Source organism: Rhamphochromis sp. 'chilingali' (assembly GCF_963969265.1).
Source record: "Rhamphochromis sp. 'chilingali' genome assembly, chromosome: 16".
In the NCBI taxonomy this organism is placed as follows: domain Eukaryota; kingdom Metazoa; phylum Chordata; class Actinopteri; order Cichliformes; family Cichlidae; genus Rhamphochromis; species Rhamphochromis sp. 'chilingali'.
In genome coordinates this window covers 30375776-30400870 of record NC_137943.1, presented here as the reverse complement: position 1 = coordinate 30400870, position 25095 = coordinate 30375776, and the positions used below count along the sequence as shown (strand labels likewise).

Below are 25095 nucleotides of genomic sequence, written 5' to 3'. Positions count from 1 at the left end.
ATGGATGAGGGAGATTGCAACGCTGGACAGAAGAAAACAAAGTGCTTCAATTAACAGGTAATGACGAGAGAACAGGAAACGCACACACACGCAGCTGGGGCTAATTACACACAACGAGACAGAGGATGCAAAGCTAAACATAAAACATGAGATAAGGTACCTTCAGAGTTAGAGAAGTGAAACAAAACATGGCACACACAGATAAGAGAAAGTAAAACCGGAAGTAATGAGAACATTCACAGAGACGCAGACAGACACAGAAACGTGACTGAATGGGGAAACATGGCAGCCAGGGGAAAACAGAATAAAACATGAGGAGGAAATAAGACACAAGAACTCACACAGCCTATATAAACACAGACACACAAAGAGAGACACAGAGGCCACAAGGGGAAAATACTAAATAATCAAGGACATATGATTCAGTCATGAATCCTGGCAAACCAGGCATTGATGTTTCATTCAAGCATGAAACCTCATTACCATTTTGAAAAAGAAAAATCTGATTACAAAAGATGCCTCTGAGCCAACAGGGTTCACTGAGTTTGAACTGCAGCAGCTAGAAAAGCACAAATGTTTTCCAGCTTTCTGGCTTAATCAGCATTTTTTTGTTGCTTAGACAGTTGACAGCTGAAACGGCAAAATATGCACAGACAAATTCATACACATACCTTATACTATTAGCTGGTAACACGTTAGGATTTCTCTTTGAAAAGCTGTTGTTGTCTAATTTCTCTATGTGAAACACTTTTATTTTTTTTATTGTGTTTGTATTACTACATAAATGTTGAGCTTATCTAGATTTTCAGTTTTTGTTTTGTCTTAAATTTTGTCTACGCCAACAAAGACACAGCTGGTGTTTTGGTCCAGGCTGCCACCTGGTGGAGAGTCAAGGCAAAACGCTTTGTCCCTTAAACGTCACTGAAATTAGCAGCAATTAGCAGTTTGTTCAGATGTGTGGCACGACTTTTACACTTCCCGCTTTACATTTATTGTGCCAGCAGAGAAACAGTGAAGTTTATTTATAGAAGAAAACTTTTTTTCAAAACCCATCTGAATCAAAAATGTGATTTTAATTCTTTTTTTTTTTCTTTAAATGGGTTGCAGGTGAATGCAAAACTGCAAAACTCTTACAAACACCCAGATCAGTGCTTCAGTACTTGTGCACATCAGTTAATCATATGCATTGAATGTATTTTAAGGCATTTATTAAGGGCAAAATTGCAATATCATATTTTTTTTAATTCCGGGCTGCTCTGCCTTCTCTCTAGAACCGACAGCCAATGGTGAACCAGATGGGTGGAGTCTCCAACATGAATCTACCTCTACGGTCTAATGTACCAAACCAGGTCGGTTTGCCTGCACGAACACTTTATTCTCTTGTATACACATGCTAAATATTATCAGCACAAATCATTTCCCCTTTTTGCTCCTTGCCTAAATGTGCATCTCCTCCTGCAGGGAACCCTCAACTCTGAGATGATGGCCCAGCGGCAGCGCGAGTACCTCACCAACCACCTACGCCAACGCCAACAACAGCAGCAGCAGCACATGCAGCAGCAGCGTGCCATGATGATGCGGACTCAGGGCATCAACATGCCACCCAATATGCCCACTGGGGGCGCTGCTCCTACGCCAATGCCCATGGGTGGTACCAACCCACGGCTCCCGCAGGGCAACCCGCAGCAGTTCCCCTACTCGGCCTCCAGCTACGGTACAGGCCTGCCCTCTCCTCCTCATCCAAGCTCCTCCAGCCCCTTCTCCTCCCCTCACTCCCCCAGCCATCATCTGGCTAGTCAGGGCATGATGGGAAATGTGGGAGGGCAATACAGAGGTGTAATGAGTCCGCCATCACACCACAGTCCCTTCCACTTCAGCAGTGCAGGTATATGATGAGAGCACAGCAACAGCATCTCAGTGGTCTGTGTGTGCTTCATGGAAGATGTGCTGTAGTTCTTTTTACTTTTTTTTGTGGTGGCGGTCTTTTTTTTCTTTTTTCATGACTGGGTGTTGGTGGAGGCTGCATGATTAGTTTTTTCCTTCTGCTGTCTTTTTTTTCTGTGCTAATCAACACAGAAGCAAAATTATTTTCTTATTATTACTTAAAAGAACAAGGAAGTCGATTTTTTTTTCTGTGATTGTTTTATTGTAACTGTCGTAAACCAATCACAAGGGGTGGGGTGGCTTGTAAAAGTTCTGTCAGTGCTGTCAGAACTGAAGTAAATGAATTTCATTTAACAAAAAAGATCTTCTGAAGTGAGGACAATACGACATGAGTATTTTGTGTGAATTTAATTTATTAACAATCTAGCTGTTGGTGAGTTTGGGCCTTTTTTCTTTCCATTTCTGGTTGGTCTTTCAGTTATAGGGCTCTCTCATTGGTGAATCAAAGATTTTGATGATTTTTCAGATACTGTAAAAAACTTTTCTCTGAGTCTCAGAGGAAAGGTCATTCTCATTTGTCTCAAATTCACTTTATCCTTTTGGTAAGATCTTCATATAATGTTGGGGTCTAACTAGTCCAGATTACCACCATCTGAAAATTATTATAAAGTCTTAGTTTTTACTTGTGTTATTGTAACTGTCTATGACACTCTGACGTGCAGGAATGAACCAGCAGCAGCAGCAGCAACACCAGGATCCAGTGTCCTGTTTTCCATGCGGGGCCACCACGCCGCAGAGCCCCTTGCTGTCCCCCAGAATGGGGCAGGGTCAGAGCCCTATGTTGCAGCAAAACCAAGGTCCACCCCAAACCCAACACCAGGGTCCGAACCAGGGAGGACCTCCCAGCTACCAGCCTAGTGCCGACCTCAACGGATGGTCTCAGCCTGCCAACATCACCAGCAGCAACAGGTATTATGTGCAAATGCTTTTGAAATGTTGTGTTTATTTACAGCTGAGTATTTCTGTTATTGGCTTTTACAAGAGTAGATTTGCATATTCACAGTAGTAATCCTTATTTGGGGGCTTGTTTTGGCCTTCTGTTGTCCAAAACTAGCAGTATTAGCGCCTTTGTAATGTTAGTCCAGCTTACTTCTGATTGGCTGTCCTGAGGAAACCGAAGGCTTGAACAGCTGATGAGATGGTTTCTGTCCTCAAAGTCAGAGCTGTGTGTTCCTAAATATTATTATAATTGTTATTGTTTCCAAATTAGGGATATCCACACTAATTGCTGACATATAGAACAAAGAGTAGCTATTTTAAAGATGCACACATGGCAGAGAATAAGGAAAAGCATAATAGGTCTCAGTCATTTTAGTTTATTTTTCTTTTTTTTTAGAATTCTTTTTATCCTTTTTGACTCAGCTTGTCTTCTTTCAGTGTCTACCCCCAACAGTCTCAGTCTCACTACTCCACACAACCCGGTGGAGGAATGTACAGTGGCAACAACAACATGAACCTTGCCATGGGCAATAATAGCATGAACCCAATGTCTGGACAGATGAGCTCCATGGCCTCTATGAATACAGAACAGGTGCTTCATACAAGCTTACATTGTCACACCTAATTCTTTTTATGTTGTTTTGTCACACATGCAGAAGCTGTAATTGTGGTTGTTCACTATGAATTTGCAGGGCAATGAAAGCAGCCTTATCCTGGAACAGATAACAGGGATTGACATGCTGACTCAAGAGGGTGAATCCAGTTCTGTAAGTAATGCACTTCTTCAAAACATCTTCGTATCCTATTTGCACGGATGTTTCTGTAATACTAGCACAGGCACAGTGTTGTAAAACGTAACAAAACATAGGGTGTAATACACAGTAATTGCTGCAGGTTGCTGGGAAATGTATGCTATAGGTGGAAATGCTCTGTGATGTGGCTGTACACTGTTGCTTAAAAGTGCACCCATCACTACACTATAAAAATAATGGTTTAACTCTAGGCTCAGATTTTGCCATCCTTAGCTTGGTATTGCCCCGCTTTCAGTCTTTAGATTTAAATTCATTAATTTGTGTTTAAAATGTGCACTGGAAGCCTTTAATGGCTGAAAATGAGATATAAGGTGTGGGTGAAAAATCAGTTTTTGTTTTGTTTTTGGTTACATGATTGGTTTTGATTCTGTGGAGTAAAAGTCTGTAATAACATAAAGACTTAAATTGAAATGCATTTGAAGTTCTTCCCCCAGAACAAGTAGAGATCTTAAAATGTTGAAAGCATTCAAATGATCAGATGGTCCTTGTTTATTAAACTGATACATCATTTGTTACCCTTTTATTGATCTTTTGTAATCAGCACTTGGAAACCACTTATGAGTGCAGAAAACTCAGTTCAGTTCTTTGTTATCAGAGTGACTGTAATTTAAATTACCTTGATGATTTTCTGTCTTCTACAGAATTTTTGCTGACCCCAGGCTGCAGTTGAGACGAGCAGTGAGGGAATCCATGCAAAAACACTGACACCCATTCAGCTCAGCTCACAGAGACGTATGAAGGACTTGATGAGAACACTGCCCCTCTGTCACACCAGGCAACTCAGAGGCTCTATAGCGTGAGGACAACCGAGACATGTGCAAACTTCAGGACTACATTCACAGTGGGTTTAGTCATTGCTTAACATTTTATGCAAGAAAAAGTCTGACATTACAGGGAAACTGCCATCTGAACCATCCTGACAGCAAATGCCCAACATGAGGATAATCCTGAAAACCCCCAGCTATTTGTGGTTTTTAGGTTTTCAATGTAACTTATTCTTTGATTGATATCAGCTAATCAACATGTGGTATGTATCTGTAAGCTGTAGTCAAATCAAACACTGTATTCACAGTAATCAAACACTTAAGAGGACTTTTAAAACAGAATTTTTCTAAAAAATAGTTAATAAAAGTACTGAAAGGTGTTCTGTGTAGCATTTTTAAAAAGGTTTTCAAGCTTTGTTTTTCTTATAGTTTAAAAAGAAGTTTGGATAAGGAGGTTATATCTAGAAATGAGAAAATGTGAGTGTGTGTGCGTTTTTGGGGGGACGTAAATTTACAAGGAGGGAAAGAAAAGCACATACAGCTGTAAACAGGCGTAAAGGTTGTATTTCTACAACCTTTACATCTTAAAATTGATTTCAATACCTATGATATTCAGTTTTCCTGAAATATCCAAGGATTTCCTCTACAATTAAAACGGATGTTGTGAGGGTTTCAACAGTAATAGTATGTAATCAGACACCGGTAGCACATTCAGGGTTCATTAGGAGATATTATTTGAATTGCCATCAAGAAACGAGGTAAACTTCTCCACCTCTAGCATTTTTCAGCATGCTTTGTTGAGCTGGAGTTGGATAGAGCAAGCAACAAACTTATTCCTTGCACATTTTGACACTTTAGTTAAAAAAATGCAAAGTCATGCTGTAATTTTCACTTTTTATTATACTTCCTTAAATTGGGGGCAAGTACTAAACATGTCCAAAAAGAGAAGAAGCTTGTCTATAATGAAAATGCTACATAGAGCACCATTTAAAAAAATAGGTAATTTGCAACTTGCTGAATTAAAATTTGTGTGGAGGTTATTGGTCCCAAGTTGCCCAAGTTAACACAGTCACACACACAGTGTTTGCTGTTTGAATGTCCTCTGGTCAGATCAGTGTATTACCAGAGTTTTTTATGAGTCTCTGAGGTAACTATGATGGATTAAGTTTCTTGTGTGTGCGTGTGTGAAACTGAAACATAAGTGGCAGGATGATGAGTATAAATGAAGCCTCTGGATTATATCTTTTATGGTTCGGTTTTGGAGCCTAAGTGAAAATGACAATGAGAAGGTTTATGAAAGATATTTTATGGTTATTTATAGTTTTAAAGAAGATTTAGAGATTCTTTCTATGACAAAAAACAAAAGAAAACAATCAAGAATATCAAGAATAAAAAAATTCTCTCAAATGGTACATGTTGATGTCGATTTAAAATTAATATATTTCAACTGCTGTAGTTACAGGGGACCTGTCTCCCCATTTAATGACTTTTTGAATGAAAGTGAATGTGTATAGATAGTGTACATAGATTTTTAATATCCTTTTTTGCCCCAAGTGGTATTGTAAAGCAGCAGCTCGGAGTTTAGTTCAACAAAAAATGAGAGCAGAAATATTTTGTTGGTTAAATGAGCATCAGTAGATGAAGCTAAAGAAGCACTTAAAGTGAAAGTTTATTCACTTTTCTGCCCTGTTTGCAGGCTAGCCCTTTAGCTTTCCCAGCTACAAAATCACAAGCTATTGCTAGAATCCTAAAGCTATTTTGACAAACTAGCTAACCTATTTAGCTTTCCACTTAAGTAGCAATAATAATAATTTCTTTTTCTAGCTTTAAGATCTTAGTTTTCAGTAACTTTGTTTTCCTGGACTAACAAGGGTTTTGGTACAAAAAAAACCAATTGGCCAGTATTAGCGTTATAACATCTTAAATTAGAATGGTGTCACGTGGCTAAATGTTAGCATTAGCATTGAAAATAACGCTATTGTTATTTTGAGCACATTACTTTTTTCAGACCATTCTTGTCAGAAATACTTTTCCCCGCTGAGATTTAACCAGTGAGCTTATTTCTGCCTCTAATGCAGCTTTGCCTCTAAATGAAAAGAAAAATGTGTAAAAGTAAAAAAAGAAAAAATCTCGACGCTACTGCAGCTCATTCTGAAATGACCCTTCAAGATCGCGACCTTGTAGCCTGCCAGAATGTGTCTTGCACTGCAGGTGTGTAGCTGAATCTTGGGTTGGGTTTCTGTGGTTAAAGTTGTCATCTTTAAGTCTCCATACTGTATGTATTGGTAAACAATGCAAACATTTTTTGCGCCAAGGATAAATCCTTACGTAAATGAAGAACTAGAGCTAAATTACTTTGTCCGTTTCACAAAGTTATAATGTTTTCAATCTAAATTTCTATAGACTGGACTTTTATTTTCCATTTTGATTCAATCACTTTGCAAGGTACTGTTCATTTAGGTGCTGTTTCGTGCGTGTGAGCTTGTAATTGTGAACAAAACTGACTGTAACTGGCAACATGTGTTTCTAGACTTCTTGGTCTGTATATGATCTGATACTCTAACAATGACAATATGATTGAGAGTATGTGAAAATACACACTGTAACACTGAAATGAATTTCACTGTAGCGCTTCTCACTTTGTTTCCACATCCTAACTTTTTAGCCCCAAAAATGTTGATGAACTGATGATGAACTGTAAGCCATGAGTATCCGAATGTCACACGTTGAGGGATGAACGACCACCTACAGTAACTGCTAATGTTTGATTTCCTCGTGTGACGTGAGCCTGCACAGGTTGTCACTCAGAACAAAATGGTTATTTATGGTTGCACTGTACTGGTATCTAACCTGACTAACATTGTTTTTGGTTTTAATGGATATTAAGTGTTTTTTACATTTTTAGCACGCCCAGTTAAGCACATTGAGCTACTGTGGCCCAAGAATTACTGAAGTAATTCTAATGCAGGGCCATGTTTCTATTCAAGAAAGGCATCATTTCTGCCTTTCATAGCTGACAAAGTTCAATATTTGCCAATATTAAAAAAACAAAACAAAAACCTACTTGTGGAACTGGATATTATTTCGAATGATTTGTCGGAAGTGTTAAGTTTCCATATGAGTATCTGTTCACACCGAGCTTACTTTTTAGCAACTTTATCTTCAACTTCCCCCCCAAAAAGAAAAAGCTGGCATTGTTTTTGAAATTGTCTCAGCACAAACAGTAGTGTGAGAACGATTTAGTCTGAAATTGGGCAAATTTTAACTTCCGCTTTATAAGATCTGACACTTTTCAGTTCTCTGTGCTTGAGAAATATTTGGGGTGGAGGCTCAGTGTGAAGAGTTCCCATCTTGGGGGTTTTACATAGCACCACCTGTGTTTCAGCTTTACGCACAAAATGTACAATTTTACAAAATGCATGTTTGTCAGCCTGCAGATCGGGGTTTGTGTCAGGACTTGTTTTCCCCTGCTGTTTGTTTTGTCTTTGAAATTTGGCTTTCATTCACTGGTTTAGACATAGCCACTAAAGACTGCTCGATAGGATTTAGCCACTAAAAACTATTTAGTTATGTTTGGTTATTTTTTCAGTTAGCTTTAGAAAAAAGATTGTGGTTTCTGTTAAAACGCACCCTTCACATGTTGGAAGTGACCGGTCAGTGGCCCTGATGACATAAAGCCATGCATCAGACACCAAAGGACACCTTACCTGTAAATAAGAGACACCAGCATAATTTAAACCCTGGGAATCAGAACAGGAATCGATAACCTCTGTAATAGAACAGTCATATACCAGATGACATACGTCAGACATATGAATTTCCCTTTTGGATAAACTTATTCTTATATATGAGGGTAATATAAGAAATCTAAGATCCTTTTTTTTTTACCATTTAACTAAATTGAGGGGTTTTTTTTGTTCATTTAAGATAGTTTAATATTTGATGTGATTTTACCTTCTTTGTAATTATGGCCATTATATTTTTTTCTTTCTTTTTATTTTGATTCAAAAGGTTAGGACAGGATCAACTGGTCTGTTATGGATGTATTTTGTGATTCTACCAGAAGGTGGCGCCAAAGTCACGTGTTTTAAATGTACTTACGCGACCTTGGTCATGCAAGAAACGTCTTACTTCTTGTGGGTTTTAAGTTTTGGGGATGTTTAAAAGAACCAGTGGAAGAGTAATCTCTGTCACTGGTAAAATAACCCCTGAGTAAAGCTTCTGGGTCAACCCTAACACATTTTTGCCTCCCCTTTCTTCTCTAATGTCAGTAAATTGACTCACTTCCCCTCTAAGAGTCATTTAAGGAAGTTACTTGCTCTGATTTTCTTGGGTTCTTTCTTTCCACTTATGAAATGTGTCTGACATCCTGATAACTACGCAGTGGTAAATTAGAGCAAAACAGAAGGAGAATGCATGTGTCGAAGAATATTTTTCTCATCGCTATTTGAAGTACCCTCTCTACTGTGATTTAACATCTCAGCTGTGACACAGTCCAGTGCATACAGTTCATTAATTATTTTCTTATGTAGAAGTCCGGACGTTCACACATTTTTATGCAAGCTGTCGACTCTAATGTTGCTTTTGCCAATGCTGCTTGTTAATTTATGATTCATGCCACTGTAAATAAATTATTTTTACTGAACTGAGCTGTGTCTTTGTTTCAATTTCATCCATAAAGTGACTTGTGCGGTCCCAGGGAATCCCAGTCTTTATATACTTTATATTTAACCTTAACACCACAACAAAACGTTAATAAATGTAAGTTATGTGGGATAAATGTGCTTTAAAATGTGGGTGGTGCGTAGCCTCTGCATGATTGATGGATACCCGAAGTGCCTTGAAATAGTGCTGACTTATGATCCCTTTCCATGGCCCAAAGACCTTTCTCCTCACCTGTTAATATCCTGGGAAAATTCCCCTTCCCCCGAGCCCCGCACACCCCACTAATCAATGATCAGACACTGTTAAAATTCCACTGACATTTACTTTTAAAGTGTCAGTTTTTAGTTTCAGTTTGCAGTTTGTTTATTCTCGTATATCTGACATGCTGAGGGTAACACAGGAAATAGTTTGGCCGTGCAACTGTGTGACACATCCGAGAATCATGTGGCATCCAGAGTGGTTCCCTATTTAAGTTCGGACAAGTGAGGAACAGCAAAAATGTCACAACGGCACACACACCCTGCCTTCGTAAGGCTCTTTTGTTTTCTGCACAGGGAAACTTGGAACTGGTCCAGAGACCGGTGCACTCTGTGTGGCCCTTCAAATCTAATCAGGCAGCAGCAGGCACTGCCTTCTGTCCACCAGTATAGATATGAAAACTGCTCCAGCATACCTTCAGATAAATGTTTTTGTCATGAATCTAATATTATGAAATGTGGCTGGCAACAAGTGTGAGAAGTCACGTGGGGCTTGAGTAGATAAAGCCTATAGCATACAGAGGATTACTCAAGGTCATGGGATTCGTGAAAGGTCACCAATTCTATCTGCAGCGTTTTTATGATTGGATTAGAAATATTTTTGTTATTTCCAAATGTCTGAAATTCAAAATGATGATGTAGGGAATGATCCTTAAAAAACACGGCTCCTATAGGATGACATGAGAATATTAAGCAACGACAGGATTTGTAACTGTTTATTCTCTGGTGCTGCCGTTAGATATTTTCTCTTCTAATAATCTAATCTGCTGGTGTTACGTTATGTAAAATGTTCACGCTTTTGTAATACTCCACGTTTTTAGTGTTTGGATTACAAAGGAATTTATGAATTATTGCTCAAAGTCTCTTATTTCCCGAATGAAGGCGCATATTCCTGGCTATAATTGGTTGGAATTTTCCATGGGACGTGATCTGGGTTCCTATTGGTGGACCAAGCTGTCAGTCAGACAGACTGGCTTTGGCTTTGGTTTCTAAGAGCGGCTCGCGAGCGCCAAAGAAGGGAGGAAAAAAGCGACGATGCATCACTCTGCTGTTTCTCCCAGACAGTAAAGTGGAAATGAGCTTTTAAGAGCAGAATTTAAGTTGAATAATTTATGTTGGGTTGTTACAGCGTCCCAGTTAATGCCACAAAAAAATATAGCATTTATAAACGGGTTACTCATTGTAAATGGCCTGCATTTGTATAGCGCTTTTCTAGTCCATAGGACCCCAAAGCGCTTTACACTACGTTCAGTCATTCACCCATTGGCGATGGCAAGCTACATTGTAGCCACAGCTGCCCTGGGGCGCGCTGACAGAGGCGAGGCTGCCGGACACAGGGGCCACCGGGCCCTCTGACCACCACCAGTAGGCAAACATGGGGTTAGTATCTTGCCCAAGGATATTTGACATGTAGCCCGGAGGCAGCCTGGGATCGAACCACCGACCTTCTGATTAGTGGCTGACTTGCTCTGCCACCTGAGCTACAGCCACCCTAAGGAGCTTGGAAAGAAAAGCGTCTGGACTTCTTTAAGTTGCTTGAGAATCCTGGAAATAAGTTTGAGAAATGAGGAACACTGGGTTACTCGTTATTTATTTAAAGGTTGTAATATTAAGACAAGTCAGTCAATGAAATAATAATGTTTGGTTGGGTGTGTCCTGATGCTACAACAAACAAACACACTATATCTGAGGTTTTTCATGAAGCATATTTGTTGTTGAATTTCAGTGAAAGGGTCGAGCAATTAATGGATTCATGGCAATTTTCACTCTTTTTAAGGCCTCCAACAGCCCGACGTGGGCTCAACCCAACAACAGATGAATGGGAAAAAAACATTCCCTGGTCTGATGTATCAGGATTTCTGCTTTTGCTTGGTACAGCACAATTTGACTTTCACAACATGAAAGCATGGATTATTTCTGCCTTGTATTCTTGTATTAATGGTGGTGTTGTAATGATATGTTGGGGGGGAGGGGGGGGGGGGGGCACACTTTTGGCCCCTTAGTATCAACTGAGCATTGTGTAAATGACACAACCTACTAGAATATTGTTGGTGATCATGTCCAACTCACAGTGTACCCATGACCAGATTCAATAGAGCGCCTTTGGGATGTGTTGGAACAGAGATAAGCATTGTTTGGGTGTCTATAAATCAGCAGTAACTGTGTGATGCTATCGTGTCAATTTGAACCAAAAGGATTGTGTCCAGCATCTTTTTTAGCATCTTCCATGCATGAAGAATTAGGAGAATCATAAAGACAGACTCACTGGCCACTCTTTTAGGTACAAGCTGTAAACATTATATAAACTGCAGATCAGCGAAAGGCACAAAACCTTCAAATTTCTGTAACAAAGTAATAATTTGTCATAATGATTTAGATGTAGAAAAACTTAACTTCCTGCGCATTTTCACTGTGACTCATCACCACACAGGAAGGCTGGATGGATTTCAGTGAAAGGGCTGAGCAATTAATGGCTTCAGGGCAGTTTCGCTCTTTGAAAGGCCAAATGGCCTCGTTTTGACCCCAGAACTTGACACTTGACCCCACTGCGCCACCGAAACCGCCATGCAGTGACTCACCTCACTAAATGTAGGACCTCTGCAGAGGGGGTGTGTATGATGAGAAAGAGGGCGGTAACCACTGCAGTCCTCCAGTAGTTCCCCTGTCACGGTTATTGACAGTATTACTGGTCGCTGCTTGTAGAAGAGTAAATCTAACATTTTTATTTAACAGGTGACGGGGGCCAAGGAGACAGAGATGGCTGGCGCATCGGCACCAAAGCGACAGGACACCCGGAAATTCTTTGAGAATCTATCCGGCGCTGGTAAATCCATCGCAGTGTTGACCAGCGGCGGAGATGCCCAAGGTAACTTAGTGAGGTTCCATTATCGGACGGCGCTCCTGCCCTAATGAAAATAGATAATTTCGCGTAAAAGTGCTGCCGAGAAAGCACCAGGAGAATAAACTCCTCTCTTAAAATATGCTATCAGACGTGTTTACTGAGGCTGACGTGGTAGTGGCACGCACTGCCAGAGTTAGGCTACTTTAAGTATAAGCGGTTCTTCCCCTAGTCTGGTTGTAGGGTTAATTTTACTCCCTACCTCTTTGTGGAGATTTGGAGAAATATGTTAGCTAGAGGCCTGTCCGACAATGGATGTATCCCCTCCAAGCTTGTCAAAAAGCGTGGTGGTCAATCAAGGTGCATAATTACATGAAAAAATAAATAATGCATTTTATTTGCCTTGTATATATTTATTTTTTCTTGATACCCATTATTTACAAGGTATTAAGCAAATCACAGCGACTATTACGCAACAGCTGCTCTGAAACCCTTGTCTTACACATTTTTCCATGGATGCTGCAGTAGACTATTTATAACCGCTTGAGGAGGTATGAAATAGTTATAGTAATCACGACCTGCTGGAAAAAGATATGCAGCAGGGATGAGGGGGCCAGTTTGGAAAGCTGCAACGAAATCAACAAGTGTTCGCGGTAATTAAATAATTGAATCCTCTTACGTGGGGAGTCGCTCTCCTTATCATGCATTCTGCACCACTGCAGAATCTATATGGACTGTGTTCCTGTATTGATTGCCTGTGTCCTGCGTCCCTGTGCGCGTCCAATGGCACACGTATGATGTAAACAGCAGCCCAAAGCTGACAGTGCTATACACTGTGGTGTGCACTCAGTCAGGTTTCGCCACTGCTTTTGGTGGAAAAGCATGAAGTCCACAGCTCGTGATGGAAATTCTTATTCTTATTCTTATTATTGTTATCATTAAAATCCCTATAATTTATCGGTTCAGGCAAAAGTTGACAACGCCATTAAATGTCATCTTATTTCTTTATATTAACTATGATTTTTGCAACTTCCCCTCATTTAAAAAAAGGGTCATGTTTCAGCAGAAATACACGTATTGTGTCACTGAAGATGAGTCGTGAGGAGGACCACCGTGAAGAAGCCAGACTAAATTACTCGTCTTCCGGCGTAACCTTTCACAGTAAAGGGTTTCCCCTCCCCTTTCCGCAGCAGGGCCTTAATTTTGAAAGAGACCTGCAGTGACTTCCTTTGTCCTTGAGTCACTGTAGTCATCCGGAAGTCACGAAGGGTTGAGTCGCCTACGTGAGGGCGAGCTGGTGTGCTGTGATGTGCAATGTGCAAAGGAAACGTAAATAAGTTACTGTTACTGTGTGTGGATGTCATTTTATCCGTAAAATTAGGTTCTATGACGACAGCCTAATATAAGTGGAACATTTAAAAAAAAAAAAAAAGGTGAAACAGTGATTTTGGTATTTTTATGTGTCTAATAGCGTCACCATTCATTCATGTGATGTTCCAGAAACAGCACTAGAGTGTATTTATTGGACTTCTATATATCGATATTGGAGTGTAGTATCGGCTCTATGCGTGCAGTGCAGCAGCAGAGCCATTGTTGCCTTTGAGCCAGGCTGTTACATAACACACGGTGCCTATAGGCTCCTCTATGAGTGGATGAATATTTCGTTTCTCAGTTGTCTCTGCAGCAGAAGGCAGCACATGAGCACCTGTGTAGAATGTAATAGAGCCAGCCTCTGTAGCAGGGCCGGCCCGTGGCATAGGCCGTATAGGCAAATGCTAAGGGCGCCGTCCATCAGGGGGCGCCACGCCAGTGCCATAAATGTTGAAAAAAAAAAAAAAAAAGTTGGTACTATTAATTCTAAATACAAAAAATAATCCCACGTTAATTAAAATGCAAAGTAAAGCTTATTTAATAGAAACATTATTTGTTACAACATTACGCCCCCCCCCGCACGGTGCGCCCCCTCCCTCCCGGTATCATGGTTCCTTTTGGACGTCACCACATCAAAAAATCAACACAAGATATCAAAACGGCCAAAACTGTCAGGTGGCCAGGGAAGAAAAAAGAGAAAAGAAGAGGAGGAGAAACGAGAAAAAGACAGAGGTAGGTAACGTTAGCCTACATGAAATTATTTGTCTGAATGTGATAGTAACCTAAACTTTTAGCATTAAGCTAATGTTACATGATTCGCTAATTGCTAATCAATAAATAGCTAGTTAACTGTTTTAACGTCAGTTAATATTGTGGAGGGGGCTAAATTGTTATGGAAAATAATAATGTAACGTTAGGTAATTACAGTACTCCCACCTTTCCCACCATTCCTCATTTGTATTCATCTTTTAAGCAGGTGTTTTTTGTTTACATTGTTATTGCCTTCTGGTTAGCTAACGTTTACCCTGCAGGTAATAGTCACTTTTCCACCCCTGTATATATTACAGTTGTAAGCCTAGTTGTTAAAGTGCACATCATTAATGTTAATTAAGCAATATCACATGAGAGGGAATGCTGTTTTTTAATATGAGCACTGCTGTGATTCGGTCAAAGATAATCATAACATAACATTCTCATATGATATTATACTGTTACTTTGCATTCTGCTATTCAGCATTTCACTGTAATGATGACAATAAATTGAATCTAATCTAATCTGCATATCAGTTAACATCATATATATATCTCTTTGGTTTTTCATTTATATTATATCATTTCATTTTATTCCTGGAATCATGTTTTTATTATTAGACTTTAATACTCAGTGGTGTCACATACTCCTGTCTTCAGATGCACTGTTGAAGTTTCTAAATCCCACCCCTGGGCCATCTACCACATCTACTGCTGCTGCCTCCACTTCAGCAGCACAACCCACCAGTGATGCAGCATCAGCAGCACAACCCAGCCATGATGCAGCAGCATCAAGCGGTCTTCCTGTTGCCTTATTTATATTGTATTTTTAATTTATTTTATCCAACTTGTTGACACGTTTTATTGTGTTTATGTTTGTAAAATTTATTGTATTTCATATATTCATTTTTTATTTTTTGTATTCATTTATTTATTCATATCTTTTTTTATCTTGTTAATTATTCTGATTGTGAATTTGCTTTCTTTAAGTAAAAAAAAAAGAAGGTCAAAGACAAAGCTATTCGGTTTCTTGTGAGTACATACACTACACTGCCGATGTAGGGGGGCGCCACCTAAAATCTTGCCTAGGGCGCCAGATTGGTTAGGGCCGGGCCTGCTCTGTAGGAACTATGTGTAGGAGCGCATACTCCTGGCAGCAGCTGAGATTTAATTATAACTACACTTGGACATTGTTCCCGGGGCGTGAAAATGATGCGCACACAGTCCCACTCACCAGGGTCAAACGATAGCAGGACTAGCTTTTGAATGCCTTTCCTGGAGAATCTCTCTGCAGTGGAAGCCTTTAACAGCCTCGAGTGTCTTTAAGGAGGTTTTTTCCCCGCTTGCCATTGTCACCAAGAATAATTAGGTTTGTTGTGATATAATAATCACATGTGGACAAAGTTTCTGATGTCTATGAGCACTGGTTCCATTTAACATTTCTTCTGAATGTGTATATTTTTACTACCCAGACATTAAAAATTAAAAAATACAAAACAAATACAAACCAAAGAAATGAACTGTAACTGCATGGTACTGTTATAATGTAAGACAGTGTAATGCTAACGTTTTAAGAATCATTAAAGAGGATCTTTATGCTTTTCCTTATTTCCAGTCAAACCTTCTGTGTTTCAGACAGTGGATGAACTGAGGATCTTCACCAAGGTTCAGATTAAGCCATATAAAGAATATGTAAACTGTAATTGAAGCAAAGCGTTTCTAATAGAGACTAAGAAAAAAAAAACACAGAGCTAGAAATATGGCTGATAGGCCTCTTTTAGTGTTACTTAATAAAAATTCCCTCTTTCTTAAAAGCAGAAACAATCGGTAGTTTTGTGAAATATTTCAGGCTATTTTTCAGACTTTCATTTAGCAAACTTTACAGTTTTCTGAACTCACAGGAACATCGGTGCTTCATGTGCAATGACAAATTTTTGCCAAGGCAGATTTCCCGACCGCTGCGGAGAATACATGCCCAGACTGAGCTGGAGATGTTTAGTCATTGCAGCAGTCTGGGAGGAAATACTAACAGCATTTCATGATTTGTGATTTAATCCAAGAGCTCAGCTGGGACACGACACACACACTCACACACACATACATGAGATGATAAATGAGATGTACTCACGGTCGCTGATCGCTCTTATCTGTCTGTGAAATCCTTATTATTTTTTTCTTTCTAATTTTGTAAAACTCAATTATAGTATCACACAATTCAGCTCAATTTTACTCATTTGCCAGGTCCCCTCTGACCAATCAGCACTTTGCAGGTCTATTAGCAACACTAGCTCCAACACAAAAAGAAACACAGTATGGAGGCCTGGATGTGGTTTCAGCCTGTTCAGTGTTTGCTAACGAGTGCTGACAGCACGGTGACTCCCCCACCCAACCCCCACCCCGTAGTGCATTTGTCTTAGATGTCACCTGCCTTATAATGCTGTTGCTACTTCCTCTAGGTCAGCAGGAGTAGTTTTGGTAAAGGACAAGATAATTAATTATTTTACATAAAAGAGGTAGTTAATGATCATAAATAAGAGAAGTGAGGAAAACAAAAACAAAGATTAGAAAAGAGATATTTTTAGTCTCTTATCAGAAAATTGCAGGCAGCTATTGATTTATTGAGTCATCCACTGACAGAAAAGTGAGTTTATGAATATTTGGATCATAAGAAACCCTTGAAAACCCCTCATTAATACAAACAGTCCTTGTCTGAATTAAGATAAGATAAGATAAGATAAGATAAGATAACCTTTATTAGTCCCACACGTGGGAAATTTGTTTTGTCACAGCAGGAAGTGGACAGTGCAAAAGTTATGAGGCAAAAATTAGAATACAATAAGAATAAATACAGTACACAACTGTACAGAATAGAATAAAATAAAATACTATATACAGTAGAATAAAATAAAATAAATATACAATAAGATAAAAATAGAATACAAATACAAATACTATATACAACTGAGTAAAAATACAACGATGACAGAAAGGATTATTGCACTTAGTATTATTGCATATTGTATTATTGCATATGTATGGATGTGTGTGCTTGATCAGTTAAAGTCTTCCTGCATATGATAGTTTTGAGATACAGTATTTTTATACATTATTAATACGTTTATTTTATTAGTTTGCTTTGTTTACCAAATTATATTTGAACATTCATCAAACACAAAATGATGTGACTTGAGAGATCGATATTAGCCACTGACACTGACACTGTTATCTTATTTGCTAATAGCCTGATATCAGTCAACAAGGCTGATGTCAGCCTGTTCATCAGTGCTTCTCTATCTAAAGCTGATTGCCCATGCAGTGGCTGCCACTTAAACCATTATTTCTGTCTGTTGCAATCATTGCAAGGTAAACAGAAAACTTTGTTTATAGTTATCTGCAAAAAATGTATGATTGCACACATTTGACTGATTGCAATGCCTTTCCAGAAGAGTTCATGTTCAACTTTGTTTCCCCCAGCTAAGCCTTTGTTGTTTCGCTCTGGCCCTTTGCCATGGCCCCGTTGGCTCTGCCAAGCTTAGTGAATTGAGCTCTTGTAGTAATGCCAAAATCGTGACATAGTCATCCAAGGAGTAGACCCATCCCATACGCATTCTGCAGACAAGGGCCAGTAAAAGGGATGGGTTGTTTACTCCATGTGGTGTGGGAAGAAATTTGGCGAGGTGGTTAAGTTGGCAGAGCGTGCTAGCTTGTGCTTGCTGGGCTAAATTCTGGGATGCATGCAATGCCTCACCAAACTGGGCTCACTGAGATCTAACATGCTCGTCATTCCAATGCTTTTCCATAAATGGCTAATTAATTCTTTATCCCTATTTTGAATTTTTAAAGTGACCTTTTCTTTTTTTACCAGTCATCTATGTTCTCTGTGCTCTTTATTAATTGCTATGCACTGACCCTATTAGATTGATTGATTAGCTGATGGAAAGAAGAAATAATCAATAGCAATTACGATAATGATTCAGCCACTTCACGTGTTAATGGCATAAAAAGCCAAGAGTCAGCTGATTCAGCGTCTTGTTGATTGGATGTCTTTTTCAGAATAACTTAAAACTGTTTATTATTAAGATAAGATAAGATAATTGTAAATTACCCATTTCTGAGACAAATAAAGTCTATCTTAGCTTATCTTACCTTTAATTTGGTAAATAATCAGTTCACTGATAAGTCAAAATTCAAAGATGAAACAGTGGAAGATGGATTTGTTATTTTCAGCCCAGGCTGATACGTAGAGCTTGTTTCTTTTTTTCAGGTTCTCTTATTACACCTAGCGTTAGGATCATTAAAGTTTTATTACAGCTCTTATTCTGTATGCAGGTTGCGACACAGAATCAAAGTAACATCAATACCACCTTTATTCCTTCTCTCAGCGTTTTTACACATCAGATATTTCTCGTCATCGTGCTTTTATGGGAGTCTTCGGTGATGTAAAACTGCACCTTCACTGTGACACCAGACTTAGCTCAAGGTTTATGTTTTGTTCTGTCTCTAATTTCACTAAGTGCTCTTTCAGACCCTTCTATGTTTTGACACAAAATCCTCAGAGGGATTCTCACTTGCAGTCTCCTCTCCCTGTCTCCCTGTTTTTTCGATGGCGTTTACCGCTCCTGTTATCTGCTGGTCTGTCTAGCTTTCTGCCACGCCCTGTTTGTGCTGCTGCTTATACAATCACATTTATGGAAACATCGTTTATTTAGTTCACTGACAGATCTAATTTCTTAAATGTCAAAAGCACCTTAGAATAAGACCGACATTAACTACTTTCTACCTCCAGTTTCTGTGTCTCCCACATCCTCTGAAAAGGTCAAACTGCTGCTAGTCGCTGCGCTGCAGTTTTAATAAACATGGCGGTTCTTCATTAGCTGACACCAAAAATATCTTTAAGACCAATTTGTCAGCATGAAAAAGAACCTGGGTAGGCTCGCAGTTTACCGCAGACGGACATGGTTAATTTCCCAACCTGTCAAACATGATATGTGAGAAACACTGTTTGTTTCTGTATCAACCCCAAACTCTTTTTTTCTCTATTTCCAGGTATGAATGCAGCTGTCCGGGCTGCCGTGCGGATGGGCATCTATGTGGGAGCAAAGGTCTACTTCATCCATGAGGTGAGGCATGACTCAGGCTTTAGACATAGCCCCAGGAGAGTCTGCAGTGTCTGTCACATCACACGGTGAACTAAATTAGAACTGACGAGTCTTTTTTATCGAGCTGTGATTGTCTGTGATACAGCCAGCAGGACTCAAGACTGCATGTTGCTCTGCTTTTGTAACTGAATTTGACCTTAAGGAGTCATTCAGGTGGCTGCAAAGTCTCAAAACTGAAAATGTGAATTTCATTGTTTTATTTTTCTATTGGGGTTAAATGCATCGCATCTACAGGGTTGCATAGATGTAATCTTTGGTGTAAATTCACCACATTGTGTCAAATCAGGTTTCATGAAGAGAAACGCAAACATGCCACAGACAAGTCATTGTGCTGTTACTGCCTGTTGTTGCAAAACAAATTATATTTTGTTCACTCAAATTCACCCAAGTGTAGCTGCAAAAACCTCTGTACACATAAATATCAAAAACTGCACAGTGTTGGCAGCCCACCACTTCATTTTTGTCTCCTTAAGCTGTTCTGTGAAAGCTGTTCTGTTCCAACAGATTTAAGCATTTCTCACCTCACTTCATGCTGTTTAGGTGCTATTTTGAAAAGATTACCTTAAATCAGCCACACTGACTACAGTCATTGTTTATGGCTCTGGTCGTTAAGCCTTTGTTTTTCAGTCATTAAGATCTCCCCATTAATCCCTTTACAGGTAGTGACCTTGTTTTTGTCTTTTTGGCCTCCACACTTGTCACACTAACGCTTGGAGTGTCTGTGTGTGAACATTTGATTGAAGTGGAGTGTATTGACACTTAAAACTGTGTCCACATGGAAATTTGAACCCACTATGGGCTCGTTTTGTGTTTTTAACCTACTGGAAGCAAGGGCATGGATTTGGATACAGTATGTACTCTGACCAGCTCCAACATAAAACCACTGGATCATAAATTTTCTACTGGAAAACCTTGAGCTCTGGCATTCATGTGAATTTTACTTTGACAAGTGCCGCCTACTGTTTGGGCTCTATCACAGATCACACCTACTGTAACAGTATTTGAACTTAAACGTGCTGCCGATGGAAATAATGATTTGATAGTGATAGTAACTGTAGTAACTCCTTCTTTCCTGAGTCTCTCAAAGTCATCGATATTGAATGCCTGAGGATGTACAGTATGTGCAATTTTAACTCGACATGATGCCATGAACGACGGGGGCAGACAGACGTGATCTGGTCTCAGTGTAGATATAATTGGATTACAAAGGGCAGGCTTCATCCTTCACTTGCCACACTGTCATGTCCCCATCAGCTTCAAATAACCACTGGGCTGTGAGTAATAACAGCTGAGTGCCACAGTGCTTTTATTTTGGTTTGGGACCATCGCCTCGCAGTTTTAATCCCTGAACACAACACAGCAGTTCCCTAAAAAAGCTCAACCTGACCCACAGGGTTGTCTTCAAGTTCCTATTGAGTTTTGGTTCAATTTAAAAATACCGAGCACTGTCCTTCATTTGTCAGTTAAAAAATAAAACTTTTTTCAGCTTTTGCCAAGTTATCAACAATCCGGTGAATGTCTGTCACACTGATTGCTCTTCTCAGGGTTACCAGGGGATGGTGGACGGTGGAGACAACATCAAAGAGGCGAAGTGGGAAAGCGTCTCCAGCATGCTGCAAGTGGTGAGCAGATCAGTGTTCAGCTCACACACACCGCACATTTCTTCTTAATGGGCTGTAAACAGTGAAACAAACTCAGTCTGCTTTGAGAAAAATACTGTGTGTTGTAAATACTGTAGACATTTTAGCATCATTAAAAGTGTTTGGTAAGAAAACCTTTGTAGTACTTATGCTGGTACGTGTTGTCATAGTGGACATGAGTGACTTTTACTCAAAGGGACACAGGCAATAATGCTTTTAGCTTGCAGCTTGATGATACTGAAGTAGCTTGCCATTGCCAGTGTGTGAATGTGTGTGTGAATGGGTGAATGACTGAATGTAGTGTAAAGCGCTTTGGGGTCCTATGGACTAGAAAAGCGCTATACAAATGCAGGCCATTTACCATTACCATTTCAAGGAGACCTTTTCACTGATGAGTGAACAGTGGGGATAAAAGATCTCGTAGGTCAGCGATACTGGAAAAAATACAGTCTAAGAGGACACAATGTCCTAAAAAGAAGCCAAAAGAATCTTTAAAAAATTTAAAAAATGAAGAAAATCATGACAGGTTATTGTAATGTTCGTTTACTTTAGGGTGGAACTGTCATCGGGAGTGCCCGCTGCAAAGATTTCCGTACCCATGAGGGCCGCCTGAAAGCTGCACACAACCTTGTGCAGCGTGACATCACCAACCTGTGTGTGATTGGTGGAGACGGAAGCTTGACTGGGGCCAACCTGTTCAGGGAGGAATGGAGCAGCCTGTTGGAGGAGCTCCTGCAGCAAGGTGACTCCTCACAACAGGAGGTTTTGTTTTTAACTTTAACACCAGGCTTCCCTGCTTTTACAAGTTTAAAGGGAAACTTTCTCCCTCCTTGTTTTTTGTTTAGGTTTGATCGATGAGGAAGCGACCCAGAGAAACTCCGAGCTCCACATCGTCGGTATGGTTGGCTCCATCGACAATGACTTCTGCGGCACTGACATGACCATTGGCACCGACTCGGCCCTGCATCGGATCATTGAGGTGGTGGACGCCATCATGACCACTGCCCAGAGGTGAACAATTTCTGAGAGAGGTCTTAATAGAAAAGATATAAACTGTGGTTTTTTTTTACATGCTTCAGTGTAGGGTAAAGGTTGGAGTTCCCCCTCTACTGAACAAATTTAGATCAACCCACTGAGTTTCAGCATAAATGCTCTTTTTTTGTTTGTTTTTGACATTATTTCTGTTTGTTTTTTTATAGCCACCAGAGGACGTTTGTCCTGGAGGTCATGGGGAGACACTGCGGGTAGGCATCTTTTATTCCACACACACATACAGTATACATAATATTGCGTGACATCCACTTAGTCTTAGTGGCCACAAAATCATATGCTTGTAATCAAATTCTTTAGAAAGCATATTTAAGACTTTGAAAATGTCGAATGATAAATGTGGAATGTTCAAATACCGACAAGTGAGTCAGACTCCAGCTAAAATGTCAAAGTAGTATTTTATGCAGATACATTGTATGTACCATGGTCCAGAAAATTTAGCATTGACAACAGGCGAAAAATCGACTCTGTTCGGAGTCGAACCCACAACCTTTGAATTGCATTGCACGTTGACTGGAAGTCCAATGGGCTGTCCATTATGCCACAGAGCCTGCTGTTTAGGCCTACTGATAAGGTTAGTGAGTGGAGTGCATTCTGGCTTTAGTGAGATTTCAGTGTAGCAAGAGACTAAAAGAACTGTCTTTAGTGAGAGCTGAAATGTATGATTTTATAAATTGTGTATGTGTGCAGATATCTGGCCCTGGTCAGCGCCCTGGCATGTGGAGCAGACTGGGTTTTTATCCCAGAAATGCCTCCTGAAGATGGATGGGAAGACAACATGTGTCAGAAACTGTCCGAGGTGACAAACACACACATACACACACACACACACTGTTTTCACTGTAGTAGCTTATGTTTTAATTAGAGTGGATAGTTTTCTGTCTTTGGCTAGGAGGACAGAAGTAATTTAGCTAAGCAAGTTTCTAATAAAGATTTACATGACAGAAAATATGTTAGAATAATTAAGCAAAAATCTTTATTTTCTTGAAAATACAGTGTAAAAAGTGAGAACAGTAATCCCTGTCACAATAAAGAAACTTATAAATGACATATTGGAAGGTTACAGCTGTCAGAACTTAGTATAATGTGTAGAAGTGCTTGCTTTGATGTACGTCAGGACATCAGCACCCACAGAATTTTACCAGTTTCTCACAATGCTCTGAGGGGACCATTCTCCAGTTTTCATCCAGTCTTTGCCACAGAATTGTGACTTGTGTGTGGAAGCAGACATCTTTAAACTTCCCCAGATATCCACAGTAAAGCAGGAGTCCCTCAAATTCGACGTTCACTATAAAATCGAACTCACATTTGAACTGTTTAACTATTAGTTGTGCCACAAGGGCTTCTATTTTTACACGTTTCAGCTTGACTCACATGCTGCCTTTTCATGGATTTAATTTTAAGCATCTAAAGTAGAAAGTTTAATGTTTCCTTTGAGATTTTTTGTATAATGAGAATCTTTATAGTTTTCCCCTGTAATAAAGTGACTCTGTTGGCACTTGAACCCACAAGCTTTGAATTGCATCTGAAGAAAATCATTAGAAGTCTAATGCTCTATCCATTGCGCCACAAAGCCTGCTGAATGCTGGCTGTTGGGTCATTAAGCAAACCTGCAAAACTCAACCCAGAATCTCCAAATCATTCGATTGTAATCTTAAACCTTCCTATAAGTAAACTTCAATTTAATTTCAAGCTGGAAATTAGAGTCCATAAAAGCAGTTATGACTGAAAACTAAATGGCAGAAGAATTGGAGAAAAACAGGCCCTTGAATGGCAGCCTCTGATGGGATTAAGACCTACAAACTTTGAATTAGAGCTCAACTGCCAACTGGCAACACATGAAAGGCTACCATTAAAGTTCATTCTGTGTTTAGTGAACCTGAATAACTAACCAGTTTGGTGGTTACACAGTCCCAGTTGATCAAGATGCTTCGTGCTGGGATGACTAAAATCACACTGGCCAGTAGCTAAGATGTAGCAGCACTTGGTCTATAACAAAGGTTCTCCACACACTTTAATAAAGTGGCTCTGGTGGGATTTGAACTGCATCTGACATGATCTAGCTAGAAATCCAATGCGCTATCCATTGTACCACAGAGTCTGCTTGAGTCACTGTTGCTTTCAGTTCAAGTCTGTTCATACATTAACAATAGTAGCTCAGGAAATTGGGTTTTGTAATGGCAGTTAGTTAAGAAAGTTATATGGTAGAGCCTGACTCTTGTGGCTGTCAACCCCACGAGCTTTCGATTACATCTTGACTCTTTGCCAGTCCAATGTGGCCACCACATAAACACAAGACTATTCTAATGTTTATCACAGACCATTTGAAGACCTGAAGAACATTGTTTTGTTTTTTTTATTTTCCAGTCAGTCTCATATGGTTAGTATTCTTGTTATTGTCCAGATTCGATCTCGAGGTTCCAGGTTGAACATTATCATAGTTGCTGAAGGCGCAACTGACCGACAAGGACAACACATTACCTCTGATTTTGTAAAGGATGTGAGTAGAGCTGTGTTTCAGACTGACACAGAGGGGAACCAGAAGCTGGACCAGCTGGTGGATATAAACATGAAAATGAAAAACTACAGCAGAGCAACCTTTCTGTTTTGAATCCAAACATTTGCCACATGCCACACACATAGGAAAGGTTTCATTGTGATATTATAGACATTCATGTTTCGGTGTCATGGTTTCTTTAGCTCAGTAGACACTGACATTGAATGACTCAAAACTCAAGAAGTTTATTGTCATTTCATATTGTGTTACCCAGCCTGAAACGAAATACTGTTTCTCACCAGCCTCTGCAGTGCAAAAAGCAATACAGTTTAAAAAGAATAAATACAGTTTAAAATGATCTGATGTCTTAAAAAGTTTTTAAATAAAAGGGAAATATGGTGTTATAAA

At 39.6% G+C, this 25095-nt stretch overlaps 2 protein-coding genes across 9 annotated transcripts in view; both read left to right on the top strand.

Moving 5' to 3' along the window:
• Nucleotides 1–9108, top strand: part of LOC308412579 (nuclear receptor coactivator 2-like) — a 57122-nt gene extending 48014 nt beyond the window's left edge. For 3 of the 4 annotated variants that reach the window (XM_080907046.1, XM_080907044.1, XM_080907045.1), the window contains 6 exons: nt 1272–1349; nt 1462–1885; nt 2607–2853; nt 3322–3475; nt 3576–3650; nt 4337–9108. In XM_080907046.1, the coding sequence (XP_080763172.1) occupies nt 1272–1349; nt 1462–1885; nt 2607–2853; nt 3322–3475; nt 3576–3650; nt 4337–4348 (990 nt within the window). In that variant the 3' untranslated portion in view covers nt 4349–9108. The remainder of the gene's footprint in view (nt 1–1271; nt 1350–1461; nt 1886–2606; nt 2854–3321; nt 3476–3575; nt 3651–4336) is intronic. The other variant, XM_080907047.1, reaches the window with a different exon arrangement.
• Nucleotides 9109–12039: 2931 nt separating this feature from the next.
• Nucleotides 12040–25095, top strand: part of pfkpb (phosphofructokinase, platelet b) — a 46932-nt gene continuing 33876 nt past the window's right edge. For 3 of the 5 annotated variants that reach the window (XM_080862179.1, XM_080862176.1, XM_080862175.1), the window contains exons 1-7: nt 12040–12247; nt 19388–19461; nt 21045–21122; nt 21693–21882; nt 21986–22151; nt 22340–22384; nt 22881–22989. In XM_080862179.1, the coding sequence (XP_080718305.1) occupies nt 12139–12247; nt 19388–19461; nt 21045–21122; nt 21693–21882; nt 21986–22151; nt 22340–22384; nt 22881–22989 (771 nt within the window). In that variant the 5' untranslated portion in view covers nt 12040–12138. Of the gene's footprint in view, nt 12248–19387; nt 19462–21044; nt 21123–21692; nt 21883–21985; nt 22152–22339; nt 22385–22880; nt 22990–24594; nt 24691–25095 lie in introns of all 5 variants that reach the window. The other 2 variants (XM_080862178.1, XM_080862177.1) reach the window with 1 other exon arrangement.